Genomic DNA, 26,966 nt, shown 5'->3' with positions numbered 1-26,966 from the left:
TAGGGAATGGGCAAGCTTGGATGACCACCACTAATCGTATGTGAGAAACAATTCATTATTTGTCGCTGATGGGTGAGGTGGGGAATAGATGGTTTTCAGGGGGAACGGAAGAAGGATTAGTCGTCACTAAAAAAGTATATAAGTGGACTTAATAAAATTGGCGGGGGGGGGGGGGGAGTGTTAAATCCTTAAACTCCACCCCTTCCCCAAAGGAAACAAATCAACAAACGCTGTCCCTGATAGATTTGATTCTTCTTTATTTAGACCTTGATTTTACTCGATAGTAAAGTACAGCTTGATTATTCGATCAGCGAAAACTAGAAATGCGTTTAATTCTTAAAGCCGTGTCTCTCAACCCTTTTCCTCTCCATTAGCAGTTTTCAATCTCGTACCCAGGGCTTTTCGCTCCCTAGAAAATCTGGAGAAGCTCCGGGAATGACTTTACGGATTCCTTTTACGCAAACGTCATGTTGACAAAGTTTCTCAAGGAACTCAAAGTGACAAGCTTTGTCGGGTGGGTAGAGCTTGATAGTTATAGCTTTTCCTTCCTCACTAAACGGAGAAGACAAATTTTATGCTGATATACATTCCAAATCCTGCCAAAAATAAGCACTCATACTCAATTATTCAAACTCTGTAATCCCGTACAAACTTTTGCCATTTTTTTTATAGTTTTCAAAACTTTCTTAGCTCAATGAATTTGTACCCAAACCACTGCCTCGGTTCCACTCCTCCTGTTTCATGGTGGAGCAGGCGCAGATAATGTTCGGAGTGAGATTGTGACTTAGATCGTTAAGTTTTTGACGTCATTGTTAATATTCGCTAAAGTTCTGTCTTCTGGGTTGAAGATTTTCTCCAAATACCACGAAAATTTTTTTTGTAGAAACTTTGCTTTTCGTCATCAAAGGAAATATTTGAGAATAAGTTTCAAATTTGATTTAATCAGTTTTGAATGTCTGGACAAATATTTGATTTCTGTGATAAGATATAGTGCACGTTTTGTATTTTAGACAGTTTTTACTCACTCGATTGTTCAATATTTTTCTAAATAACTCTCGACTATGCGATGACAGGGGAAAAATCTCAATGGTTGAATAGAACGAAAACTATAATCAACATTACCACACTAAGTGTTTTTAAGTAGAGTTTTAAAGCTGATTGTAATGTGTTTTGAAACTAGATTTAAACTCGGCGAGTTAAGCCATCACACCTTGTAGATCTTAATAGTTGTGATAATATTATAGCTGACTAAATTTTTTATTAAAGAGCGACACCCGTGACTTTCCGGTCATTAAATGTTTTAGAGGAAATTTTCTCAGATTTGATGGTTTTTTAGTTTTGTGAACGTCTTTGGAGCGACAATTTTCTCTTCCGCGTGCGCGCTTTCATTGAAAAGCTTAGCGAACACATCTTTATTTGGGCCAACGTTATGACGGCCATGGGTGCGGTTTCTGCCTCTTTCGTGGGACCTGTTTTCCCTATTAAGAAGGTCATGATTCAGAGGAAATGATTTTTTACCGACGCAAAATGACACCTTTTATAGAAAGGTGCTTCTCGTCGGCGAAGCCAAAAAGCAGATTTTCAGTATCGATTATAAAAAAGTTTGGCTTGTGATTTACTCTTGAACTTCCATCAGTTTTTACTCGTCTAAAACGGCCTTTTTTTCAAGTTTACCACCTCTTCTCAACCGAAATTTTCCCTTGAGTCCCGCCAAACAGCGGAAAAGTTAACTCTTCACAGATCCAACAAAAACTGAGATGATCAAAGAGTGACCAGGAAAGTTGCGGTACAATGTGTACGTAGTCTTCAGACAGCTTATATAATTACAGAAAAAAACAAACTGTAACGTTTGTTCACAAACTGGTTGACTCATCTCACCTTGCTGATTTCGTTTTTCCTCGAGGTTTCCCTTCTGAATACTTAAACTAGGTTTTCCTCTACTTTGGTCACATTACCTCTTTATAGGCCACAATGAATATTTTATTTTTTCTTTTACTATGAGAATCGATTTACCCTCGAAAAAAAAGATGTCATTTTACGCTAGTGGTTGTTTACCTCTCTATGATGGCCTTTTTCTCTGTCTTCAAACTGGCCGCTGGGACGAGTTTCTGCTGCCCGCTCTTCAACCGTTTGCGCGTGTGCGCTTATTTCGTTTTCAAGCTGTCAAAGTCAATGGTAAATTACTGGGGTAACAAAGTATCCGTAGTTGAATAAACTTCGTGTTCAAAAAATCTATTTTTCCTTTGTCAAACTTTTGTTGTTTCCTGTCATTGACTCAATTCTTTCCTTAGATTTTGCGTCAGACAGGTTGCTTTGTATCCTCTACTTTACCATTTTGCGCGGGGAATTTCCAGCCAAAATTGTTCTACTTGTGTGTTTCAAAAGAGATTAACTGTTTCCGTGCACAGTATCCCCGTTTAGGTATGCTTTTTCCCTTCTCTTTTCTTTTCTTTTTTGTTTTTGTTTTGGGGGGGGGGGGGGGGAGGAGGAGGAAGACTTTAAAAAAGAGCTAACATGTGCTGTCAGTGTTTTGGAAAGCTCAGTTTTTAGTTTTTTACCCTTGGGTCAATTCTCTGTTGACCGTCACTTTTAGACCGTTGTTTGTAGAGATCGAAAAGTACGCTTTATGTTGAGCGATAGCATAGACGGTTGAATGTACATGTCAAAAGTAATTTGTGAAAGAAGATGGTGTCGAATACACTCAAATGTAGAGGAAAGGCGACAAAAAATTTCCTCTGGTTCTTCTTTACCTTGGGGTAGCACCGACTAGGGGTAGTTTTCGTTTGCTGGTACTCCACAAGCACTAAATGGAGCAATTTTTTGTAAATATCTTCCCACTGATGAGATGATTGCTGACATTCTAACGAGGCCTTTCCCTAAGCACCGCTTCGAGAAACTAATCTTCAGGTCGTGAAGCTACGTTTTAATTATCTAATTTCGATGGACCTACATACAAACATAATACACTCTGAAGGAAAGTGGCAAAAAATTCTTTCTACTTGATCGCCTCTGCATTTTTGTTGCCACCTCTATGTTACCATCCTTTATCAAGTTTTTCTTTATTTTAGGCGTGACATTCAATTATAAAGAAAAGAACACATTTAATACGTATACGTGCGAAGCATTTCAGCCATTTGCTAGTGATCACGGGGTAATGTAGACTACAGTCCCGATCTTTCAGTCTAATTCTCGAGTATATGATCTATTCCTTTCACCATTTATCTATTACCTCTCTCTTTAGAAGTCACAGGCTCGCATTGTTTCTATTAGATAATGATATTCTTCGTCCTCTTTTGAGAATCCCGCCATAACCCTATCAAGCCGCTGAAACAATTCATACCCTCTTTTCTCTAATTTCCGAAGATGAGAGTTAGCGACATCCTCTTGAAATCGAACTTTCTTCCTGTTTTTACCTTTGCAGTGTTCGTCATGGCTCATTCTTCTCAGTGTTTTCAAGAATTTGCTAATTCCATCGAAAAATGATTTTCCTCTTGAGTATTTCGGCTGTTTTTCTCCTGGTTCTTGGCCTGTTTTCCCCCTCAAAGCTTTGATGGCCTCACTGATTTGGTCAAAGTTGACTTTTGAACTCTTCGTGGAATCAAGGGTAATGCTTCTATCTACTGCTTTTTTCTCTTCCGTGCTTGATGCTTGGGAGACTTTCAGTTGTCTCAGTCTACTGCTGACAGTATCGAAAAATGTGTTCCGTTCTTTTGAGCCTTTGCAACGAACCTCATCAAGGAGCTCGTGCAACTCACTTTCGTTCGCGGTATCCTTTGCATCCAGAAGTGCATCGTTTATTGCACCGATAAAAAAGTTCATGCAGATAATTGTTAGGGTGAAAATAATAGCAAAGACGAATATCTTAGCGTATGTGCTGTTTACCTCTGCCAATTCACTGGTTGGTCTGGCTTTTACTCTTCCAAGAGTCAGTTCGAGTTGGAAATAAGCTGCTTTTAGCACTGAGGAGTAGCGCTCAGATCCAGTGCCAAACATCAATACACCGGCGTGAAGAAATGCCACGAAGAGAATCAATAGGACAATGCTAAAGGATGAAAGAGATTGTGCAGATATCGTCAATGCTTTGGAGAATACAGCAACATGTTTATTGAAGCGAATGACTCGCAAGAGTTTTGCAGTAACGATAAACATCAGGATTCCAAGTACAACATTTTCTGCTTCATGCCAAATGATAGCTTTTTTGAAAGTTATATTTGCATAACTGTTTTCTTTTAACCTTGCCCATGTTGAAGAGACTATGATTTGTCGTTTTATGTACAAAACCACGGCCAACACGGAGAAAACAACCTGGGACATCTCCACCCAATTCCACACGGACTGGAAATACCGGGAACGGTGATTGTAAAGCTTGAAGCATTCTCTTCCCAAAAACAGCAGAACGGATACAGCGTATAGTAAAATGCAAATCAAATAGAACTGATATGAAGCTGTGTTTGTAGGATCAAGAGAAAGAATGTCAGTTTGTACCAAAGCTTCTTTGAGTCCTGATGCCTCAACTTCGTAAAAGTATGTGGCAACACCTAAAATATTCACCGACGGGTTAAACACAGAAAACTGTGCGAGAACCGCCCGGGTTTGCCTGTCAAGCCAACCGTTGTTTTGCAAAGTGGTTACGGCTTTCAACCCCGTATGGTTCTTGTACCCGAGGTCTGCTACAAATCCTCCTCCACGATAAAATGAGAACTGTCCCCACTCTGACCCACTATCACTTTCTTCCGCATTTTGATATCGCCATGGCTTCGGGCAAAGTCGAAATAAATCTGCGTCTCTTGTAGAGTTGTCGACAAACCTCCAGCCCGGTTCATAGAAAGCGGTCTTGTCTTCGTTTGTTTCCGAATATCCTTCGTAACATTCCTGGAAAGTTGTCTTCATGTATTTTAACACGTTGCATGGTGTTAATAAAAAAAGGGACATTTATTAGAAAGTTTGTTTTGGAACTAATTCAATCTACAGGTATAGCACATCTCCCATATTCTTTATCGTGTAGGAAAATTTAGTTAAAAACAGGATATTAACTTGTGCCCGTTTTTTCTCTTTAAAAGGTGTATACAAAATAAAGTAGAATTTCAAAATCTTGACAACGTATGCCTAACACTTTGACAGAAAAAAAATTATATTTCCTAGGCTTCTCCTTTAGGGTGAGTTGGACTTAAAAGTAAATAAAAGAAAGGAGTTACTCGATTTCACTCTCAGTTGCCTTAATCGAGCCATCCCGACGAGAAGAGAGCGTTTATTACCAATGTACATTGTTTTTTTCTCTTCCTGACCGTTGTACCATCTACCGGAAAACACTCCAGGAATGAAAACTTTCCGCAGCCAGCTCCAGTACTTCCTGTCATCTGCCATCTGAGTTGAATGAAAATTAATACGTTACTTACAATTTGTGACTACATGACCTTTCGTATCGCTTATTATGGATATGATCTTTAAAACGGACTAAATAAAAAGAAAGTCAAGAACGGGAGCTGTGTTGGTCGGATTTTACGGACTGGGATGGAGGCATGACTCGCTGGTGGATCAGGAACATTTAGAAACTGTCTGACAAGAATTGATAAGTCTGACAAGAATTGATACAGATTCTAACCAAAATTTGAAATGTGATCATAACAGTTGTTCTATACACAACCCACGGACTTGAAAAGTAGGAATAATTCCCGATAAAGAAAAGAGGTGTTTACGCTTTGGAGGATACGTTTATGTCGTGAAAATAGATCTCAAATAGGGTTTGGCAATCCATTAGTCAATAGTTAATCAGTCCATCTCGAATTGATCTGGTCATTAAGTAGCGATGGTCATTTCTGTTTCCATAGCACACTACCATTAACAAGAAAACGAAAACCAAGTAGATACCCAACTCTGTGAAATAACGTGACAGGTTCTGTTTCTTGGCCTGGCGTTTCCTCATCTTTTCTACTTCCGCTAATTTCAATGTCCACAGCCTTTGTTTTGAGCAACCGCTTTCAACTTGATTAGAGTCTTCACATGCAGGTACCGTTGATCTCTTCGCCTTCATCTTGATAATGGCCGCCAAAACTACAGCTGTAAAGAACACTTTAACTGGTTCCGTGATTGTGACATCTTGAGCAAAGGAGATAAGCATTGAGGACAGCCACTGCTCACTGACACTCTTTTCCCAAATCAGGCTATAAAAGATTGTAAACGTAGCAGAAATAGCACAAGAGCCGAAAAACAAGAACCAAGCGATACCTTTGATTAAATTAGCTTTATAGCAAGGACTGTTGTTACTCGAGGACTTTTTGGATGCTTTTTTAAATAAAAGCACTATTAGTATGTTTATTGGTGCCACAATGAGTGCACTTTCAATACCAGTAACTACTTGTCTCCACGAGAATTTCAGCGGTCCAACTTGAATAGGTTGTTCATATTTGCCTTCGAGCTCATAAAACATCGCGTTTGCAAATATGGATGTCAAAAGCACTGAAAGGCAGCAAGAAACCCGCTGTAGTCTTGAAAAGTGACTTCTCTTTGGTTTGGCAGCAACTGACACCCAGATATGTAGCTCCATAAGCCCTCTCCGCCAGCGTTTTGCAACCTCACTGGCAAAGTCCATTTGAGATACCGTTGCTTGAAACATTCGCTCGATACGCCCGTCTCCGCGCTCAAGAGCAAACCACTGACTGACCACAAATTTGCAAGACTGATTGGATTGTACGTCCCGAATGAAAATTTCCTCTAGAAACCACGAAGGACTGTCACCAAAGTTGTTATGACCAATCTTCACTTCTCGAATCACACCAAGAGATTTGTTAACATACAGTACAAACATGGCCGAGTTACCACGAGAGAAGAACACGTCGATTGAACCAGTCTCTTCTTGGCTGAGCTGAAGAATGCCACTTCTTCCGTCAGAACCGCAAATCTCCATAGCAACTTGAGCTGTTGTGCCTGAGTATATCCAGACTCCTGTAGTTATTACTATCTCGTATCCATATGTACTCTCTGGAGAGGATGGCAAATGGACTGGTAAAACGTTCTTAAGGAAAATGATAATACCATTAATGAATGGGTGATTTACTTTTTTTTTTACTTTTTCCCTTACTTAAAAAAATATATATATATATTGTTGATATTAAAAAACTTGGAAACCTTAAATGATCTCTGTGATTTCTTCCAAGTTTGCTGATCACTTTTTTTGAGGATACTTAGAAAAATATGAATTCTGTAAGTTTTCAAAGCGTATTAAGTTCTACATAATACAAAATATGTTCAGAACTTACATTTTTAGAGTCTTCTATGTCTGTCTTCCTGACGATAACAAGCACAATCACGTAACTTAAGAAAACCAACGCCACCGCCAAAATAACTGTGATATTTCCAGATTCTGGCAACTTTTGAATCTGCACTTGAACCTTGTCGAAGTCGATAGGATTCGGTTTAACCAAAAGACTTCCGCCAAAGGATGTCAGGTGATCGCAGCTGCAGTTAATAAATCTGTCCAATGCTCCTAAAATCTGGAATTGTCCAGAGAGAAAATCACTGTTTCGGTTTTTAGTGGTAATGATGCGTCTTGTCCATTCAAAGGTATTCAAAGGTCGTGATTAGCTATGAGAATAATTTTATTTTTTACAATGGAAGACTACACACGGGCTCAACAAAGTTTTGTCTTCTAGATTTTCAGTTGCCAAATAAGCGAAGATGATCACAATGGAGCACTCCTTTTTCCACAATTACGTGAAACCCACGAATTCTCTGAAAAGTGTCTGAACTAATTCCACATTATAAAAATTATTCGATAATGTCAACACTTTACACCAACTCACCCGACAGCCTTTTGTTACCCACATCTCAACTTTCGCTGACCAGTATACACAGCTACCGAAGGTCACCCTCAGAGTATAGTTCGGATCGGTTTTGGAATCATAAGCTGGTGTCACAGATGCAGTTTTACTCATGGGTAGGGTAGGTGGGGGATCTTTGACTTCGACGCAAGAGCGCTTTTGCCGTCCAGCTGTAAAACACGATCTTTTCTTTCTCCTGTGTGGGGTGGTCGTGGTGGCATTATAGTTTTTTACGCCCAGAAAGTATTTTCCAGGATGCCTGGCCAATGTTGTTATTGGGGTAGGTGGGTTCGACGAGCATTCTGGTTGTCTCTCCTTTTTGTCATATGCACTTGCAGTCCAAACGCACTGTCCATTTTGAGAGATTGCGGCATTGAGATCGTAGTTTCGAGTCGTTGGCCTTTGACCAAATCGCAAGTAAACAAACAGATGTACAGTTGGCTCTTGGGGTTTGACTTCTACCTGTATCAGAGTGTTTTCGCACTTGACAGTTATCTCGTGGAAACGTAAATCGTCATCCGTCGTGAAGTACCATAACTCCTTGGGTATTGTCCGAGGTTTTGATGGAATAACGATAACAATGTCTTCTGGTAGACTTGACACTTCTAAGAGCTCGCTTTTATTGTCCTTTAAGTCCAGAAATAGAACCTCAGAGTCGACTTGCTCCTTGGTGCTGTCCCAGGCGTAGGGGTTGAATGACATTGATAGCATCTCCAATAAGAATAAATCAAAACTTTTTGTTGACTTTAAGGAATTGAGGATTAAGAGACATGATAATTATCGCTAACTGACCATAATTATGGAAGCCAAACGAGAAAAAGAGTTCAGGATGCCTAACAAAGACTGTATCTTCCAATGCGTTTGGTCTTGGGTTATCAGACTTTCCGAAGTCACCCACGACTAAATCGATTTTGACATGCGCTCGTTTCTTATTTTGATGTAATCCCTTACCTGGGTGTCGACAAAACTTGTTCTGTTCCTTCCTGTGACAGGCCATGGTGGTAAAATGAAGCTGCCACTTCCACCCTTTATCTGCAGTCCTGCAAGTTTATTCGGGCTATGTCGCTCTAATGTCATGTTCAATTGACTCGTGGAGATCGGTATCATGTTTTCACCTGGGACTCTCAGGGCTAACAATGCGTCTGCAACTTTTCCCAGCACTTTTAGGGCAGTATTAGCAGACCTCTCACCCTGTAAAATGAAACAAAACATCACGAGCAAACAAGTAAAAAATAACAAAAAGAAGCAAAGCTAGACTAACAAAAAGAGCTTAGCAGGGACAATTACAAAAAAAAATTAATTTTTTGAGGCACTTGTAAGGTTTGCGACGACCTATTGTAAGTAGCGATAATGACAACTTTATTACGTAATTTGACAGCGGCCCTAGCTTGACACGCAATGTGTCAGTTAAAAATGAGGGAAGCCGACTTAAGTGCAGCTTGAAGTTTCATATGTAATTAGATTTCGCTGTTGGACTACAACAGCTAACAAAATACCTGCTCTTGGAAGCTTAAGATGGAATCTATTGAAGCCATCTCTGCGGATATCTTTAGCACACTTCGAAGACACCAAACTAAGTTTTCTGCTGATTGAGTGACTAAAGACATATCAGCAACGTCCTTCAACTGGACGATAGACCTTAAGAAGGTCGTTTGCGAATCGACAGCCGATAACGACAGTTCCTGAAAGTGCGTTATGAACAAACATGGAATTATTTGCTGCTCAGCACAGTACATTTCTATTTCTAGGAGCCCGCGTTTAGAGAGGTATCGTCGCCTTTCAACCATTTTGGTTTAGGTAAAGGAATTCTAAAACGCCTTCTGGCATTTTTTCTCAAACATTTTTAGCCTGTGCATGATAAAACTAAATCAAGACAACCGACAGTGCTGTAGAACTCTAGCTCATGAAAAAAGCAATCAATAATTTTTATGTCAATTGTGGCAATTTTACATCCCTCTACATGTGTGTCATTCTTTATGATAAACGATCGATCTTATTTTACCTACCAGTGACTCGGGAGAGACTTTTTTTAAGACTTGAAGGGCAGAACCAATCACGGAGGAGCTTTGAAGCAGGTCTGCAGTGTTGTTTACCTTCACTGACGTAATAGTTTTGATTACAAAATCTACAACCTTGAAATGCAATGAAGTTCAATCGCATATATGTTAATGCAAGAACCTTCTAGCATGCGAATATACGACAGCACAGGTACACAAACATAAACGTCTACACGAATACTGGAATGCACGAGTACACTACTATACGAGTACATGAGTGCACGAATACACGTGAAAAAATATCGTATTTTTAACGTGTGTTGATAAAGCCAATCAGCTGCTGACACGTCACTCGCCTTTGGCGCCACTCGGTCTGGTTGATGAATTAAAGGCGAAGCCTTCACGATTATCAATTAAAGTTGTTTGTCAGAGCTTTCTCGAATTATGGCGGCTAAAAGACTAAAAATCCGTATTGCTGACAGACAGTGAGGTTGAAACTTTCTTAGAAGGGGAAGAAAACCAATATACTAAAAGAAAAACCGAAAGCTACATACTCAGTGGCTTTGGTGTTAGCATTTCTCCCGGCTGAGGATGAAAATCGACAACTGGAAGATTTGCCACCAGCCGATTTTGGCCGTTTACCTGAAAGACCTCTTCTGTCGGTAAGGACAAAGTCAATAAGAGAGAATTTTGTAAATTGAAAATTACGACCATTGTTGTTTTTTTAATCATGATTCAACGCATTTTTCCATCTTAGGAGCTAGGGCCAACGTAGTCTACGATTATTATTCGGGGAATGTCGATTCATTTATTTTAATTCATAAATGAAGTCGGCTTTTCTTCTCAGTAAAGAGCTATTGTGTTTGTATGATAAACAAAGTAATTCATGGTTGCTTGTAGATATGGAATTTCTCTTCTTGTGTTCAACTCGACATCTCACTCTTTCGCTGCGCTCACTCGTGAGCTATCGAATTAAAATCTCCTTGAAAAATTCAATATTTACGGGAGCATGTATTATTCCCTGTGTATTATTTGTAGTCTACTCGGTGCAGTTGGATTATAAAAGTCATTAGTACCACAATACATTAACACGTGTATGTGCAAATACTTAGATACGCAGAGATATCACTATGCTACCACACGAGTAGTGAGTCCATGAAATATAAAACATTTGTAATTGCATTTACCTTGATTTTCTTCTCCAAATTCATCTTGGTTTCTTGTGTAACACTTTGAAGGACAGAGTTTGCTAATTGTGCCGCTTTTCCCAAGTCTCCTTTTCTGATGACTTCCTGGATCATGGCCTCCAGGCTTGTGATTTTATCTGTTCTTAGACTCTGGGAAGGTTTAACCTACAGGAAGAGCATTGGTCACTATTGGATAAGTTACATGTTTAGAAAAAGTTTGCTTTTTTACCCTCCGATTGCTAGCTGTCAAAAAATGACGAAATTATGTCAACAAAATTTTCCAACTACATCAATAATACAGAACCTACCAACTTAACTTACCTGTACTGTTAGATTAACAAGAGAGGCAGAAATTCCGAAGTTATCAGTCACAGCAACGTTGAATCTCATGGTATAGTTTTCTGCATTGTTCCCAGGCGGTATCCCAAAGGTAACTATGGAGTTGTTGACGCCATGATATAACACAGTGTACATACCGTTCTCTAGTCTATATTGAAACCGGTAGGACAGAGGGGTGCTGTCACTTGTCCAGTTGATACAGCTCAGATTAAAGTGTGATTCCAAGGAGATGCCACTTGATGGAGTGATCGAGCATGTCCCCCTTGTGGGCGGTAACGCGGTGGAAATGTCGTAGGCTGACATCGCCCATAAACCGTCGTTAGTTGTGATAAATAATGCCAAGCGGTACATATTTCCAGCAGCAAGGGAACCTCCATTTATAACAATGTTGCTTGCATTTAGAGGTGTACTTGTAATGAGTTCTAAATTATATTTTCTTTGCCAAACAGTGGACGCGTTTCCCTCATATCGCTGGTAGAGTATCCACTCATATGAAGAAATTTTGAAGCACTGTAATCCCTTGCATTCTGATCGGACACTAAGTCGTACTGAGGGGCTGATTTTAGGCAGACAATTTATGAAACACCTGAAATAAGGAACGAATGTCGATTACTAAATGAGAATGTAGATCAATGTAGCGTAACTACGGCCTTGCTTGTTGAGAACAATGGTGGTCATAATAACTGCAACAGAGAAAGAAAGGCAAAATACAGCAGCACTTCGGGCATACAAGACAAGACATCACAAACAAACAACAACAACAACAACAGCAATGGCAAAATCAACAGCAACAACTTTAACTGAAGCAGAAGCAACAATAAGAAAATAGGAAAATAAATAGGGATATCAGTAGCAACAAAAAGAACAAGCAACAGCCACAATGATAGCATCGACAACACGCCAACTTTCTTACCTTTGATATATTTTAGGGGGATCTCCTTTCGAGAAATGGATGACTTGATAAGCGCTAGCATTGCGATAGTCTTTGGTCACAACCAGTCTAGCTATGTAGGTATCACTGAGAGACATAGCCTCTGTATTCAAGTAAACTCGCACGCCAGATGCTCTTCTATTATATCGAAAAGCTGACTCGTTTACCGCAATAAAGAAGTCTCTTTTCCTTCCCTGCACATAGGAGTAATTCTCAGTGATCTCACCATAATGCCACGTAAAGTTCATTCCCGATTGGTCACCATGTGCAGCCTCAGGGTCATATGAGAGTGAGCCATCCAATGTGATGTTTTCTTTGAGTCCTCGAATCACCTCAGCTCCGCCAGAAATGACTGCAACAAGATCATTCGTCTTGGCTAAAAGCCGTTGTAACAAAAAGCAAAAGTTTGTTACTTTTTAACCTTAGCTTACTGTTAATCAGAATGGTTCTGCTTTGTCATCAGTGTGCCTTGACAAAGCTGAAGTAGCCATTGGAAGACACATTCAGATTGCTTTTCCAAATTTCCAACGAAACTTTTTTTTTAGATTGGCATACAATAGTAAACAGAACAGAGTTCCTAAGAATTCTAGCATGGAATCATTGTGACATTACCTCAAGAAATACCCCTTACTCATAATACTAAAGAGTTTCTCTTGTATACCCGTTTATGTTCGGTTATGAAGCTAGCCACAATAGCGTTTTTCAGAAACACGAATTAGACTACTGGATACTGTCTTTCCCACACTTTTAAGACAAAGCCCTCGCTACAGAAAGGGGTGGCGTGAAAGCTGAAAAGATGCCAAGTGAAATCGGAAAAAGCTTAACTTTCGGAAAATAAGCAACCTTCAGTTGTTGATGATGATAGTGAAGTCGGTGTTGGTAAAACTGTCATTGTTGTCGACACTGTCCATGTTGGTGATCCCGTGTAGGTTGGTGATGCTATGTATGTTGGTGATGCTGTCCATGTTGGTGATGCTGTGTAGGTTGGTGATGCTGTCCATGTTGGTGATGCTACTGTTAATGATTCTTTTGATGACGAAAGGATGAAAAAAAAAAAGAAATATTAACATTTATCTAATTCGTTTGAAAAGCCTCCTCTCTTCTTTAAAGACAATACCATACACGTTTTTAATATGAATATGAGGCAATTTAAGTAAAGGTTAATAGCGACTAATTAGTATTATAAAGGAATGGCGCACATATTGTTCGAAGTAAAAGAAATAAAAATACAAGGTCAACAAGGCTTAGTTAATTCCATGACTAACTTTCACCAAAGAAGGCTGAGAGCCAAAGAAAGAGGGCTAACTACGAACTCTCAGCTCGTAAGAACATACAGGTAGATAGGCAACCGCTAAAAGGAAAGCGCTCGGCGAACAGTGTGAAAAAAACAGTGAATAGCCGAATGAAGGAATGAATTTTCGACCTTAAAGAGCTTATTTATACACTTGCAAATAAAAGCGATGGAAAATATGTCAGTATGTTCTCTGACTCTTAAAAAGCTAGCTGTAACAATACCGGAAGCAGAAAAAAGCCTAGGACGCAAAGAGCGTCGACGCACTTTAAAATTTAGCCTTTTAGCTAAAGATGGGGAGACAAAAGAAAAATTCCGAAAAAAATTCTCAAACTGTCAACTCTCTGAAAGTCAGTCAGCGTGCTATCAAAATGTCTTAAACTCATCCCAACACCCGTGACAAACGAATGTAAAGTTAGGCAACAACTCTTGCGAGATTATGAACAATTTGCGAGACGCGTACGCCTCTACATCTTTCACGGACAAAACAAAGAAACGCACCCATTTTGTGTTAAATCAAACTAGATGCCATCGGTTCAGCCCTCTATTATCCTTGAGAGCTACTTAGAAAGTGTCAAAGCACAACTTGAAGAGGTTACTGTAACTAAGCCAAAACACAATTTGTCACGCAATGAGGTCACAGTTCTACAAGAGTTGAAAAACAACTCTGCTTTAAACCTCAAAAAAGCAGACATATCTTAACAACAGTCATCACAAATAAGACAAAAAGATAGAGGAGGTCAAAATTGCAACGCGACAGCAGAGTAGTAGAATTCACTACAAACCTCTCAGAGCACCATTAGTAAAAAGCACGCGGAAAAGGTTTAATGAGATCATTAACCAAATCGGGGCAAAAACATTGATGACATGACTAAGAAATGGCTTCTCAAACTCCCAATCCGCTCAGAATACCAATATTCTATACGTTCACGAAAATACACAAACCTATACCGGTCGATAGACCTATGATCTCAGGTTGTGACGGCCTTACTGAGAGAACATTAGCCTTTTAAGAGACACTACTCCAACTTATCGCACAACTGTTTCCACCCTACTATTAAATTGACAGCTGAAATATCAGAGAACTAAATCACTTTCCTCGATACAACAGTGTTTAAAGGGGAACGTTTCGCAAAACATTCCATCTTGGACATTAAAACCGATTGATGTGTGCTATGCCAGAGGACACTATTGGAATACATTATAAATACCATGACCATCCCCACTGTTAACACCACTGTGAGAGGAAAAGATTAACAAGTAATGGCTTTTGTCAATTCATTCATTTTGTAGCTTTACTTTTCTAAGAACGTGTTATTTGTTGTACTTTGTTCGGGCGTAGAGTGGTATTTTGCTCGCAACAATCAGACTGCCGCATTAGGGTATGTATTTCGCAGCGATCAGATTGCCGTTTTCTTTGCATGCATTTCACACCAATCCGACTGCCACATTAGGGTATATATCCCGCACCAATCACATCATAACATTTGGATATCTTGCCCCAATCACAGCGTTTTGGTATTGTTTTCTTGTAAATGATGTTATGGTATCAGAGGGCCGTGCGCAAAGAATTACATTAACCTGAAATTTTGAACTCATTTGGTAAATGAAATGGTTCGTGGCCTTCGCAAGAGCCTTGTCGATGTAGGTTGAGATTTATCGGGATATGAAAGGTTTGCATTTAACTTGTTGTATCATTTTTAAGTTTAAAAGCATTTTATCCGCTCCTTTTCATACAACGGCCACTGAAAAAGCTTACTTCCGTCGCGTACTATGAAAACAACGTTCGAAGTCCAATCAAAATATACCCAATCATTGCACTGGATGAACATTTGGTAATTGCTTGGATTGTATTCCACCAATAAAATTCCATTTGGCCTCATTAGATTCACTCCATGTTTACACTTCACGTGTCATTTCATTCTAAACACCCTGCATTTGATCAGATATTCGAACCGCATTATCCAACACTACTGAAAAAAATTCACATGGGACCAATGGCTGCTAAAAATGAATTTTCCACTCAAGAACAATTTGTTTCAGAAGACGATAATTGGCATGGTTCTCAACCGATATGAGTCACAAGCTCTTCACAAAAAGAAAACCCACTTCACATCATCATGTGTTATCATCTAACAAAGCAATTGGACTGAGAATTCTTTGCAACTGGTATTCACCATCAGTTTCATTACCGTTGTTATTCGTAAAAGTGATAGTAAAAGAACCATCTGTAACTTTCCCCAGTTCACAAGGTTGAGGGTAGACATATATATCGTGAAAACGTTCATTGAGATTGTTTCAAACATATTTCAATTTACGCAAAGGTAAGTGTAACCTTGATTCTGACTGTCTGAGGGTTTTATAACTTCTCTCGTGAGTACCACAAACGTTGGCAAATAAGTGTTTATTGCCCTTAAGCGCTTCTAGTGCCTTTGAGTTTACTCAAAATAACAATACAAAAAAGGAAAAAAGCAACAACATATCAACTCACCCTTAGGGATCTCACAAATATAAGCGTGCTGTTTTTTCCAACTTTCATTAGTTCCAAACACGCCCCGTTCGCCATTACGGAACCTCTTGTACATGAAAGCCGCGTCGTGTTCACCACTTGGCTCCCCTTGTCCCCACTTGGAAATAGTCAGCGGTCTTCCACTCACCCAGGTCCAATTCTTGGCCCTTTTTTTTAAACCAATTCTCCATTTATTTTCATAGTTCGTAGTGTTTCGCCTTTGAATTTCGTCATTAATCAAATTCCATTCTTCTTGGGTTTCAATGGAAACTAGGTCCCCGCCTAGACTTGAGCAAGTGTCTCTACTCCAGTACCAGGACTCTCCATCCACCGAAATTATGTACCAAGAGTTTTTAAAAGTTATCTTTGGGCATTCTACATGATGATGAAGATGAAAACAAAAATACCAATTATCCTTATGATGATAAACGAAGTGATAATTATAATAGCAATGATAACATGAAAAGATTATAATCACAATCACAACAAAGGAAAAAATTAATGAGACAGAAAACGGGACTCATTCCCCAATTAATTCCTTTTTTTCTTTTTTTTACATCATATGTATTTGTTTGATCAGTGTCAATCAGTACTATACATCTTTTTTCACTACGGCGTCTGCCACCCTGGCCTGCTTTTGTGGATTAGTTAACTTCACATCAGCTAAGATTATGATTATAAGGTTATTTGTGAATTCATGTAATTTTGGTAGTCGAGTTTTTTAATATTACTTAGTTCCTCGTTGAGCTGACACCTCCCCCACTCCGCCCCATATTCTTTCTCCTCCATCTAATCAAACTTAAAAAACGTAAAATTAAATGTGAATGTAGGTTCCCATAAATGTGCAACTGGAGATACGCATTTAACCGTATACAGTTGTTACGGGCAAAGAGCAAAACTTTAAAGTGCACGCGACAATCTCAAAAGATTATCTGGGTAACTATAATCAATAGGGACATAAAAACTAAAGATAAATTAATTAGAGTTAGCTCATGCAGTTTAGAATTTAAAGTCAGTCTTGCAATTAAATTAGGTTGTTCAAACCCGTGATGCCTCCTCCTTAAAGTAACATATCCTAGATTTCCCTAAATTCCTGAGGTCAAGTCTAACCATGACCTAAAGGCTACCAGCAATACCTCTCAGGTTATCGCTTACACTTCCGACACGCTTTTCTCCGATAGCCTTTCTCAAAAGAACTGCATTTATCATTTGTTTTTCTCAGAGGGCATGGTAACGAATCCTGGAATCTTATTAGTACTTAATGCGGTCCGGGTTTTCCTATCTTTGCCCACGGGCACGGTATTCCTTGAGCGAGCTGCCGATTACATCTCTTGCTTTCTTGCCATTTTTTATAAATTTGTTTCGTTTTGACGGCTGGACAGTACACTTAAGCAAATTGTTTTGGAACAAATCAAGCCGATTGATAAAAACTTATTAATTCTCTCTTTCTCTCTCTTAGATCACTTTGTTTGCCTGTAAAAAAGAATTAGTTTTGAGATGAATATTGGTAGCAATTATGTCATTAGAAGGGTTAACGCGCGGTCTAAAAGCCGCTTGTAGTTAACCTAAACCTTACTAGAAGTAACTCAGACAGTTAAAACGTGAGGTATTTCTTTGCAATTGAATTCATTAGTGGTAATTTCATTCATTATGTATCTGAATTCTCTCAAATAATTTGTTCCTTGGAGAACAGTGAGCGAGGTCTTCTATACTTCAAATACGCTTTCGGTAAGTCTTTGCAAGTCCGTTCAAACTGGACATTGGTACCGTAAATTTCGCAACAGTAAACAAAGGAATTCAACGAGAAAAAGCTGCTTTAAAATTCTCCTTTTGATGAAAGACCAGACAACTTCAAACTCCCACAACTTCAAAATTTAAATTTATTTAAAATTACTGTCCAGTTCAGTTTATTTTACCTTTTTCATTACCCAAATAAAAATATTTCGGTGAGGCCTCTTTTTGATTTACATTAACTCAATCTGTTTCAACCACCATTTACTCGCTCAAAATTTGTTCAGTTCAAGGAAGGTCTTGCCGCACTTACGGCCCTAACTAATTAGGACTCTTAAGGAAAACATTTCGTTAATTTCAAGGAAAAGAAAAATGTTATTCACCAGCCTAGGTCGGTCCGTATTGGGAAAAAACTGTGCAATTTATCTGAACTACCGGTGCTCAAGACCTTGAGCACAGTGTTACCCAATACAGACCTTCCAGCCGGTGAATAATATATTTATCACTGACTTGTACAAGAAACACACACCCGGACACACAAAAATAAAAGTACTTCGATGTGTTATGTTCAAAACAACAAGCACACACGGATAATTTCGTGGGCGGTGTGTTCAACTACTTATGCGCGCCTAAAAGTTCATTCATCGCTCACACGTACAATTTAGGTGGGCTGAGTATGTTCTGTGAACAATGTTTTTTTTTACTTTTAAGAAGCAAGAGCACTTTTCATGACACACGTGCAAGACTGCTAATGTTTCAGCACATTATATACTTTATGGTTGGAATGTGATCTTACCTCCGGGCATCTCGCAAATGTAGGCATCTCCTTTATCGTTCCGAGGGATACCGTTAAAGAGGCCTCTGTTCATGGATATTTCCGCCCTTTCGTCGTTCCCATTTGGCTTAGAATCTCGCCATTTCGAAATATTCAGCTGTTCTCCACTCTTCCATATCCAAACCCCGTCTTTCTTCGCCAAACCAATGAGCCACGCATTAGTAGCCGAAGTATTCCAACTACCACGCTTCTGAATCTCATGATTGATAAACTGCCATTCTTCCTCAGTCTCGCTGGAGACTAAATAGCCTCCCAAGATGGAGCAGACTTCATTATTAAAAGGCCTGTAAATTTTGCTTTTTGAAAATATGTAAGAGGAGTTTTTGAAACAGGTTGGTTGGCACTCTATAAGAAGAAAATAAATGAATAAATAAATAAACGAAAAAATGTATACTGATGATAACAACAGTGAAAGCGATAATGATAAAGACGAGAAATTATTTTTCATATTGTTGATTTTAATAACAGACGATGGCCATTAAACCCTCTACATCACTGAAGCAAATATTAGAATCAGGCTAGGTTTTAAAAGTGGATCTTGGGGAGATCAGGGTAATAGCACCGTTATTATTTGACATTTTGTTTTGCTTTCCAACTCACGTTTTGAATCGCAATCCAATGTAATTTAACAGGAAGTTTATAACTAATTAAAATGATAATTTGGCAGGTATTATCTTTTTTCCCGTCCATTTAAAGGAACATAAATATTAAATCGAAATGAAGCTGCCTCACCTGTCCCTGGCAATTTCATCAACAAACGAAGGATGACTGTAAAAAAGAAAATGGACAAATAAATTGATTGTTATCTAAAGAGTAACATTTGAAACAATGAAAAAGTTTATTAGATTTCGAGTAAGACGAGCACTAATACATTTTATTTGCTACATGCCCTTTAACATCTATTCATGAATTTTATTACCTTCCTAGGGAGCTGACGGAGAAATTATTAAGAAAATGCAGCATCTCCGCAATTCACCAACTAGCTGAACAAAACTTTTCACATGTGGAAACATTTTTAAGGATACGATAAACCCTTTAGGAATGTCCTTCGGAAAATTTTTTTAACGGGCTATTCGGAGCGCAACCGAACTATAAATGAATGAAAAGATGTAAACTTATTATGTGCTATCCAGAGAAAACAATTTTTCGTTTGAGCTCGCATTTTAAGTGAATGAATCGGGTATCAAATCTGACCGCGGTGATTATTTTTCATTTATTTTGCATTGTATGGAAAGAGAAAATATTGAGAAACTAATAATAACGATAATGATGATAATTAGCTTTAATAATTAGACAGCAACTAGAGAGGACATGTTAAGAGTCCGGCATGTTTCGTTATTAGAGTTCCGTAAGTTTAAACATCGGAATAAATATTTTACAAATGGAGAGTCAATTTCGACGGTTTCATAGCTACTGCAGAACAAACAGGAATAACTAGGGTCGTACTCACCCAGCATACAACATATTACCGGGTTTTTGAACATTTTGCCAGATTCACTTATATTTGATTCACACCGCTTCAGAGTTGCGGATTTGCGGCATCCTCGTAAAAAGCCTTTCGTGCGAGTTAGATTTTAATGCAAATAATGATCTCTGAACACATGTTCATGGCGTTAGTCTCCATTTTTTTTCTGTCATAGACGGACCAATGGAAAAAAAGCAGCTTGCACCTGATGTAGAGCATTGTTTTTCTAATAAAATTGGAAAACTTCACGGTATTAAAATACTTTTTGTAGTTTAAGTGTTGTAGAAGAAGCAACTAGAAAATATTTGATGGTAAGAACGGTAATTTATTTATGAGCTCTATTAAATGAAAGTTGTCCTAAACAAAATCCTGTTTTATCAACGAGCAGCTAAAGCTAGTATGCCATCTGTTCGTTATGCATAAATGGAAATTATTGTTATTTATTCATCTCGCCTATGACATGCTAATTACTTCGTATGCCTTTAAAACAACGGTGGCTAACGGCCAAAGTTTAGTGTTCAGCCTAAAAAACAACTCTCCCCTAGAAAAGCGTCATGCAGACTATCACTTTTGTGTCCAAATGTTTGAATTTCAACAATTTAGAACGAGCGGCGAGTCAAAAGCTCTTAGTGCGAGACGTTCTTGGGTCGTAGTAATGTGCTCTGTGGGCGAGACATTCTACTCTCCCAGTATCTCTCCACGCTCATGGAATAATTGATTATTTATTCTGGAATATTCGCTCGTCTTAGCTGGGATATATTAGGTCAATCGAAGCTTGAAGCGTTTTGACCTATCGCATTTGAGCAGTGTAGAGAGAAAAGTGCTTGTATATTTCAGAATAATTCTTATTTTAACTTCTTCCGTCTTAATCGCACGCTTCGTCATCCATGTTTATTTATAAATGGGTATGACGTAAACTAGACTATTATAAACTGTTAGGCACATCTTCATAATCGACTCCTTCTCTCGCTTGTTGAAATTCCTCTGCAATGCTAACTTTCACTGTAGTGATATTTGAAAACAAGGCCCATCGAAATATTCTGCATTTTTATCGCTAAGCTTTTCCCTTTAAATTGCATGCTCTGAGTAAAAGTTCTTTAATCGTTGTTTTAATGATGTGCCGAATAGTTTATAATCTCTTGGTTTATGCCATTTCCGCTAACGTTGCCCCAATTTGATTCCAAATGAATCGATGTATTTTCGATTTAAAACGATACTCCTTATTTTAGGGATGCGAAAAAAAATGGGTAAGTGTAACTGATCCAAAAAAAGATCCAGTCATAAGGGGTTTTTTTTCTGTTCTTTCGAAATAAGTTGTTTACTTATTCAAACATTTACGTATTGATCTATTTATTCATTAAGCAACAACTTTGAATGTCAGCGATAGCTAGACTATTAGTATTATTTGTTACGGTACAATTTAGTAGACAAAAACAGCATCATTTATATTATCAACAGACCTGATTAATTTATTAAACAAGTTGTAATCTTCTTGCCAAGGAGCGATTCTTAAAGAAGTAGAATAATTATCCTTAAAAAAACTGATTGAAGCCCACCACAAACTACTTCTTTGCTCACCACTGATACAATCTCGAAGTTGTATTTAAAGTAACTCAAGATTAACAATCTTCCACGGTTGCTCTCTCTCGGTATAGCTTTCTGAAAAGTCCGTCCCTCCCGTCAACAAATACTACTGTTGCACTACTGTGTTCTAATGCAAAAAGTATTCTCGAAAGTTCCGGATGCTTACAACACAACTATACTGGTAATATAAACTGAAAAAAGTAATAATTATCCTTAAATAAATTGATTGAAGCCCACCACAAATTATTTTTTAGCTCACCACGTGGTCAAGACCTTGGGCACAATCTTACCCAATACGGACCTCCCTGTCAGTAAATAACATTTATCACTAACTACAAGAAACACAAACACGCACACACACAGAAAAATAAAATACTTGGATTCGTTATGTTCAAATAACATACATACACTCACTGATCTCAGTGAACACGCCTTGTAACTTGTGGCAAAGGAAAATTCTGTCGGCTAGATTATCCTTACCGCAGCGCGCTGGACAAAAGTTGGGAAACGTACGATTTCGGTCGCTGTTTTCCAGCTGTAGTTGGTGCAAAAAAGGACAATACTAGGGTAATTCAATTTTCTTTTGAAACATGTCTCCCGAAAATTAGTATGTTCAACTACTAATACGCGCTTTAAAATTTATTCAATGCTCACACGTACAAGTTAGGTGAGCTGAGCATATTCTGTGAACAATAATTTTACTTTTAAGAAGCAAGAGCAATTTTCATGACACAACTGCAAGACTGTAATTTTTCAGCACATAATATATCATAACATAGCCCGCGTGCTTGCCCTATACAAGTCCTACTGAGTTGCTATGAACAAAATCTTTATTTGCGCACGCCCGTGCGTAAATAAGATGACGTGAGCTTTTTTTTTTTTAACCTGGCTTCAGAATTTCTGTCCTGTTAAGCTGCAGTGCAGTTTCCCTCTCTTAGGAATACGAAAGAAACCAGCGAAGAACTGCCCAATTTTTCAATCGGCATTAATCTTTTAGGTCCTGATCCACTGGGAATTCATTCATGAGTTCATTTGGCTTTGATTTTCTCCATTTCTTTGTAAACTTTGAGCTTTTCATTCACGGTTATCGATTAACTGGATCAAAAGTTCTCGCTCAAACCAAAGTATAAAGTGTGTCGTGTTTTTAACCAGCCAATAGGGACGTTTCTTTACTTTTTGTGCGTTGTGAGAATTTTGCACTCTATCACAATAAAAGGCTTCTTCGCGCAGATCCTTGTTGTCGCTCTGCTATAAAAGAGTTTGCTCATGCTTTTAGCTGTGCGTATATCGAATTAGGGATGCACTTGAGAAGTCTGGAGAGCACTCAAAAAGCTAGAGTTGCTATCGGCTGCGCCTCGAGCTACTCTTACGCATTTTTCGTGCTCTCCAAACTTCCCGCGTGCACCCATAACTAGTTATACGCACGCTAAGCATGAACAAATTCTTAACTTTATGGTTAGAATGTGATCTTACCTCCGGGCGTCTCGCAAATATAGGCATTTCTTCTAGGCGAAGAGATACTATTAAAGAGCCCTCCATTCTTAGTTATCTCCGCCCTTTTGCCTTTTTTCCTTGGCTCAGAATCTCGCCATTTCAAAATATTCAGTTGTTCTTCACTCAGCCAAGTCCAAACCCCGCCTTTCTTCTCTAAACCAATGTGCCACGCACTAGCATTCGAAGTACCACGCTTTTGAATCTCACACTTGATAAACTGCCATTCTTCTTCAGTTTCTATGGAGACTAAATAACCTTTCTGGTCGGAGCAAGCACGATTGTTGTTAACCCAAAGTCTTCCGCTTTTCGAAAAAAAGTAAGAGGAGTTTTTGAAACAGATTGCTTGGCACTCTATGAAAAAAAAATAAAGGAATAAATAAATAAATGAAAAAAACGTATACTGATGATAACAATAATGCTGATACGAATATAGAAGCGATCCTCGATCCTCTTTGAACGGTTCTATACGGGAATTGAATCCATGACCTCTGCGATACCGGTGCAGTGCTCTACCAACTGAGCTAACAAGCCAACTGGGAGCTGAAATTATTTTTCCACATTTTCACTAATACTTAAGTAGTATTCATAACTGTTCATCAACCGCAGTGCACATATATGATTTTCATATATTTACAGTCATGTAATAATGCTGATGATGGACACGAATAAGTGTTTTTTATACAATTAATTTTAATAACAAATGATGGGCATCAAAATCCTCTACCTCCTTGAAGCAAAAATTACATTTAAGCTACGTAACGTTTTAAAAGTGGAAATTGGGGAGATCAGGGTAATAGCACCGTTACTCATTGAATTTTTGTTTTGCTCTCCAACTTACGTTTTAAATCACAATCCGATGTAATTCTAACAGGAGGTCTATGGCTCATTATTGGCATAATCAGTCAGATATTATCTATTTTTTACCGTTCATGTTAAGGTGCATAAATGTTAAAATTGAAATTACACTGCCTAACCTGTTCCTGGCAAATCCATCAACAAATGAAGGATGACTGTGGAAGAGAATAAGCAAATAAACTGATTGTTATCTCAAGAATAACATTTGAAACAATGAAAAAGTTTATTAGATTTCGAGTTAGATGGTGCTAATGCATTTTATTTGCTACACGCCCTTTGATATCTACCCACGAAATTTATTACCTTAGTAGGGAGCAGACAGAGAAATTTTAATAAATGCCGCATCTCCGCAATTTACCAACCAGGTGAACAAAACTTGTTAAATGTGGAAAATATTTTAAGGATACAGTAAACCTTCGCGAATGTACTCCGGAAAATTCTTTAAACGGGCTATTCGAAGTGCAACCAAATTATAAAACAATGAAAAGGATGTGAAATGCGCTATCCAGAATAAAAATAGTGTTTCGTTTTAGTTTGCAGCAATTCAAAACGGACGACGGCTGTTTCTTTAAGCGTAGGAATCGGGTTTCAAATCTGACCACTCAAATAACACTTCTGCACAGTTTGAATCTTGAGCGATTGGTCTCCAAAATTTTGTGAGGAAATTTCCATATTCTTGGGTGTTACTAAACTATGGATCAGCAGACCGTGGAACCTCCGGAACCCATATATATATATATATATATATATATATTTTTTTTTTTGTATATGAAGAGCAATGAGATAAGTATAAAGTTTGCTCTCGGGTACAAAGAAGAGAAATATGTTTAAATTTTCCATGACGTCCGATTTGGCGAGCAGTCAGCAGTCATTTACCCTGAGTGTTAATAATTAAAAATAATTTGAAAGCTGAAATGGTTTGAATTCCGCAATATATGAATAACGCCTCATCCGAAGGCTCTCAGCGAACCTTTAGGCTGGAATTTATTGTATATGACCCTGGAATGAGGAACGCGAGGCATAAAGTAACATCCTCGCCCGTAATGCTCGTAGAATTTCAGGGTAATCCATTAAACACGACTGGATAGAGGACTTTATTAAAAGCCCAATTTTTTTACTTGAGCATAAATCAAAAAAGAAAAAAAAGGAGTTCATTACTAAATTTTAATACATAAAAAAATATTATATTTTAAGCGGTTATTTCAATTATGTTTCTGTGAGTGCACTTCATATTAATCCCTCAGCTTATTCTGAAAATCAATTATCAATATTCAAGAAGAGGTATGGTGTTTTAACGTACGATGATTAAGGAAAAAGTACACCAATTCAACCATTTTTTCCAACCCCCCGGTCGAATATCAAACTTGAAATCAGTCTAATCCAGTTCCAATTTAAGTGGACCCTGTTGATTAAGTTCGATCGTTTATCTAAGCACGTCGAATGTACAACAACCATCTGAAGCATAAAAAGAGGAGACGTCTTTCCCTTTTGACATCTTGTCATAGTGACCAAAGACGACAGCAATTAAGCTGTTGTGTTCCTGCATCCTTAATATGGCTGCCAAAGCTGTTTTGTGGACCACCATGACGCAAAAAACATGACCACCGCGTGAATGTCTCGCTTGTGCTATTTGCTTTATGATTACTTTGCTCTGTATAAATTGCTTCAGGAATCCAATTTGTAAGAGATCCTTCTTCAGTTATAAACTAAGAGTTTAATGCGGACATCTTTAGAGTCTGGTTGGTTTTGTTTTAATTAAGAGTGCCAAATAACCACAACCTGACAATTTTTTTCACGGATTGGTTTGGCTGACTTTCACAGGACGTCCCGAAATCGATATAATTTTTTCGCAAATGGAAAGTCAAGATATTACTGAGGTAGTTCTAACATAGCGCACAACTTTAAAAAAAAAACTGCTCACACTTTGTTGGACTCAGTTGTACTCATCTCGCAATTCATCAAGCGCACGATACTAATATAGGTTGCTGTCAATAGCTGTCTTTGCATTTGTGTCATTCCGGGTTATTAATTTTTTTTAAAATTATTTGGAATTGTATGGAAAGTGAAAAATATTGAGAAACCTATAATAATGATAATGTCGATGATACAAAGATCCCCAAGTTTTGCTTTAATGATGGACCGATAGGTTAGAAAGGACATGTGTAGAGTTCGGTTTGTTTCGTAATTAGAGTTCTGTAGGAGTAAAAATCGAAATAACTATTTTAAAAATGGAAAGTTAATTTCGACGGTGTCATAGCTACCTAATAAAAAACAGGAATAACTAGTGTCGTACTTACCCAGCATAAAGCATGTTAAAAGGGTTTTGGAAATTTTGACGGATTCATAGCCATTTATCATCCACTTCATCGTAACCAAGATAATCAAAGGTTGCCGTCGAGAGTTATCGTTACGCTTATAGTTGATTCACCTCGCTTTAGAGTTGCGGATTCGAGGCATCCTCGTAAAACCCCTTCGTATGATTTAGAGTTTAATGCAAATCATGATCTCTGATAACATGGTGATGGCGTTTGCCTCCATTTTTGTTATTTCTGTCATAGACGGACCAATGGGCAAAAAGAAGCTTCCACCAGATGTAGAGCATTGTTTCTATTAATACAATCGAAAAAATCCACCACATTATAAAGCACTTTTTGTTGTTGAAGTTTTGTAAAGAAGCAGCTCAAAAGTAATTGATGTTAAGAATGGTAGTTTCTTTATGAGCTCTGCTATATAAAAGTTGTCTTAAACAAAATTCTGTTTTATCAACGGGCAGCTAAAGCTAATATGCCATCTGTTCGTATGCATAAATGGAAATGATTCCTTTTTATTCATCTCGCCTATGACATGCTGCGCGTTTCATTTGATGAGTCTAATTACTTCGTATGCCTTCAACAGTGATGGACTAACTCGCTCGTGTGTTAATTAAGGTGT

The 26,966-nt window shown here is 38.2% G+C and overlaps 2 protein-coding genes across 2 annotated transcripts in view; both read right to left on the bottom strand.

The window, feature by feature from the left end:
• LOC149052052 (adhesion G protein-coupled receptor L4-like) overlaps positions 1-26,966 on the bottom strand; it is a 204,298-nt gene that overhangs the window by 98,961 nt on the left and 78,371 nt on the right. The window lies entirely within an intron of this gene.
• On the bottom strand, positions 3,238-26,402 carry LOC149052059 (polycystin-1-like protein 2). Its single transcript, XM_089200277.1, has 16 exons — positions 26,333-26,402; positions 19,370-19,405; positions 18,599-18,982; positions 16,054-16,446; positions 13,097-13,297; positions 12,254-12,647; positions 11,323-11,926; positions 11,002-11,166; positions 9,824-9,949; positions 9,314-9,499; positions 8,769-9,008; positions 7,800-8,528; positions 7,257-7,490; positions 5,761-7,012; positions 5,198-5,369; positions 3,238-4,915 (listed from the first exon to the last, which is right to left on the bottom strand). Exons 1-16 carry the CDS (start codon positions 26,400-26,402, stop codon positions 3,238-3,240), a joined length of 6,864 nt encoding a protein of 2,287 aa, XP_089056403.1.

Source organism: Pocillopora damicornis, chromosome 1, assembly GCF_964200805.1.
Source record: "Pocillopora damicornis chromosome 1, jaPocDami1.2, whole genome shotgun sequence".
NCBI lineage: Eukaryota > Metazoa > Cnidaria > Anthozoa > Scleractinia > Pocilloporidae > Pocillopora > Pocillopora damicornis.
The sequence above is the reverse complement of the archived record's forward strand: the minus strand, read 5'-3'. Positions and strand labels throughout refer to the sequence as shown.